The following is a 3,009-nucleotide window of genomic DNA, read 5'->3' as shown; positions in this document are numbered from 1 at the left end:
TTGACTTGTGACTTGCTTGACCTAAGCTATGACTTGACTTGACTTGACTCTCACAAAAATGACTTGGGACTTGCTTGAGACTTGAAGGTTAAGACTTGAGAATTGCTTGAGACTTGCATATGTGTGACTTACTCCCATCTCTGCCACTCAGTCACTCTGCTAGCATAAAAAAAAGTCTCTCAACTAGCTTACCATTAGCTGCTGGCCTGCAGCTAAAATACAAGCTAATGACACTGCTTTTCAACCAAGCTGTTTAAAAAACTTTCTGTCCCCAACTTGTAAACCACTAACACTAACACAAAAGGCTGCCTTACCTTGCTACCAGGAGCTCTAATAACCACACAAAGAAAAAAAGAAATGCCAATAAAACTAAACCAATGTAATGTTGCATTCGGTGATAGAGATCGACCAATATGTTTTTTTTAGGGCCGATCTCGATACCGATTATTAGTAGTCAAGGAGGCCGATTACCAATATTTAGAGCCGATATTCATTTCCAGTAAAAGGGAAAATATTGGTGTCAAAATTTTAAATAATACAAACTTCACTGAACTTTGTTTAAATGCCTTTCAGCATTGTGTTTATTCAACACCTTCTGAACAAGTTTCATGGCTTTTCTTCCCACAACATATTAATTTTTTAACAAAACTTCCAGGGAGTTCCCAGGCTCAGCAGCATCTCTTATAAAGTTAACTGAAAATTGAAATAAATAAATAAATAAATAGCTCCCTGATGTTTATAAAGTAAATAAAAACTAAGTTAAATAAAATTTACACAAAAATCTTGGTCAAAAATAAATTAGTAGTCCCAATTGAGCAGCACCAGATTATGGTGCAAAAAGCAAAGTTGCTTGGCGTGCTCTCCAGTGAGACGACTCCTTTTGCGCTCATAAATTGTAGCCACTTCACTGAAGACACGCTCACTTGGGACTGATGAGGGGGGTGCACAAAGAAACTTCCTTGCTTGTTTTGCAAGTAACTTGAAGCGTCCCTCATTTTGTCTCCACCACTGGAGTGGGTCCCCTTCACGCCTGTCGATGATTGGCTCCTTGAGATGTAGCTCATCCTCAATGCAGCTACTGGCCAGTAGGTCATCAGTGTGAGGTGCCAGCAGAGAATTGAACATCTCATTAACACGGCTGCGGAAGTATGTGTGTTCTCTCCGCTGCCTTTTGTGGGTGTTTCCATCTTCCTCATGTGTCCCATCTGCTCCTCCACACAGGATCCTTCTGTGGCAGCATGCTCCTCTTGTCTGACAGTGGTTTGTTGTGTGTCAGTGTCCTCCTCCTCCTCTTTCAACCATCCTTTGGCCTTGCTCAATGTTGTGGTAGAGGAGAATGCATGATTCTTATAACGAGGATCTAAGAGACAGGCCAGCACCACAGTTTTTGTGTCTTCTGCTTTTGAGAAACGCTTGTTAAGGCTCTCCCTCATGGCTTGCCTGATCGTTTTGATGCCTTTTGTGGAGGGCCCATCATCATCTTGAAGACACATCTTTAACACAGTCAGGCATGGAATGATGCAGGATGCTGATGAGTTGCTGTGGCTCACCTTAAGTGTCACTTCCTCTATTGGGAGAAGAGTTTCAATCAAATTATTAACAAGGTCCCACTGGTGAGCAGTGAGGCCTGCAAAAGCTCCATCTTCACCACAGTAGATGGTAAGTGCACGCTTTTGTTCAAACATTCTTTGCAGCATGTGGAGCGTAGAGTTCCACCTCGTCGGAACAGCCTGGATTATGTTGTGCTCTGGCAAGCCAAGTTCCCTCTGGATGTCTCGCAAGCGTTGTTTGGCCAGAATGGAGTGGTGGAAGTGTGTGGCACATTTTTTAAGTATTGCAATGACATCTATGATGGCTCTCTGACTCGCCAGACCGTCGTTTACCACAAGCTGCAAGGTGTGGGCCGTGCAACTGAGGTCTGGGAGTTCAGCAAGCTTCATTCCCTTCACAATATTTGCACCACTGTCACGAAGCACAAGCGCGACACGGTCTTTACTTATCTTCCAGTCATCAAGCATATTGAGGAATGTCTCTTTCAGGTATTCCCCAGTGTGGGATCCATGCATGGCTTTTGTGTTTAACATGACCTGCTTTCTTGTCCATTCAGCATCAATGAAATGGCATGTCAAACTCATGAGAGACTCTGTCACACCAGACCAGCAGTCTGTGGTGAAGGAGAGAAAGTAGCCAGCATTCTCTGGTTGAATCAGGGCTTTGATCTGGTCCACAATCTTGTGGTACACTTCTTGAAGCTTCTCAGTTCTGTAATACTTCTCACTTTTTAGTGCATATCGTGGTTCTGCTGCAGCCATGAGGTGTTTAAAGCCAACATCAGACACCATTGTGAACGGCTGGTTGTCAGTGACTATCATCTCTATGATTAGTTTGTCCATTAGTTTTGACCTGTCATCTGAATTTGTCCACTTTCTTTGTTTTTGAAATATGTCCACTATTGTTGGCTGGGTTTTATTGGCCGCATCCTCATTTTCCCTCATTTTCTTCTGTGCCATGTTGTGTAAATCAGGGTGACGAATCCTGAGATGGGACCACAGATTTGACGTATTTTTGTTTTTTCCTGTTGCTGCTCCCACGCTGACAACATCAGTGCATTTGTCGCAAACTGCCTTCCCTGGTGTTGGTTGGCTGAAGTACTGCCACACTGCACTTTTGGAGGTGGTTGGTCTGTCCATCAACAATAAGGGTTTTTTTTTTTTAAATCAAACTTAAATCAGGTGTGTTTCCTAAACTCCTAAAAGTAGCTGCCATTAAGCCACTCTTAAAAAAAGAGAACGCTAGATGCTTCCATGTTAACCAACTACAGACCTATCTCAAATCTTCCTTTTATAGCCAAGATCGTTGAGAAAGTGGTTTTTAATCAACTCAGTAATTTCTTGAACTCCAGTGGCCTTTTTGACAAATTTCAATCAGGTTTCCGACCTAACCACAGTACAGAAACAGCTCTTATTAGAGTGTTAAATGACATAAGGTTGAACACTGACTCAGGCAAGG

The 3,009-nt window shown here is 42.7% G+C and overlaps 1 protein-coding gene across 1 annotated transcript; it reads right to left on the bottom strand.

Annotated features, from left to right (window-relative positions):
• Window positions 1-798: 798 nt before the first annotated feature.
• Window positions 799-2,690, bottom strand: LOC128354225 (zinc finger BED domain-containing protein 4-like). Its single transcript, XM_053314488.1, has 2 exons — window positions 1,243-2,690; window positions 799-1,168 (listed from the first exon to the last, which is right to left on the bottom strand). The coding sequence occupies exons 1-2, from the start codon at window positions 2,688-2,690 to the stop codon at window positions 799-801; spliced, it is 1,818 nt and encodes a 605-aa protein (XP_053170463.1).
• Window positions 2,691-3,009: the final 319 nt, after the last annotated feature.

The sequence above is a fragment of the Scomber japonicus genome, chromosome 24, assembly GCF_027409825.1.
Source record: "Scomber japonicus isolate fScoJap1 chromosome 24, fScoJap1.pri, whole genome shotgun sequence".
NCBI lineage: Eukaryota > Metazoa > Chordata > Actinopteri > Scombriformes > Scombridae > Scomber > Scomber japonicus.
The sequence above is the reverse complement of the archived record's forward strand: the minus strand, read 5'-3'. Positions and strand labels throughout refer to the sequence as shown.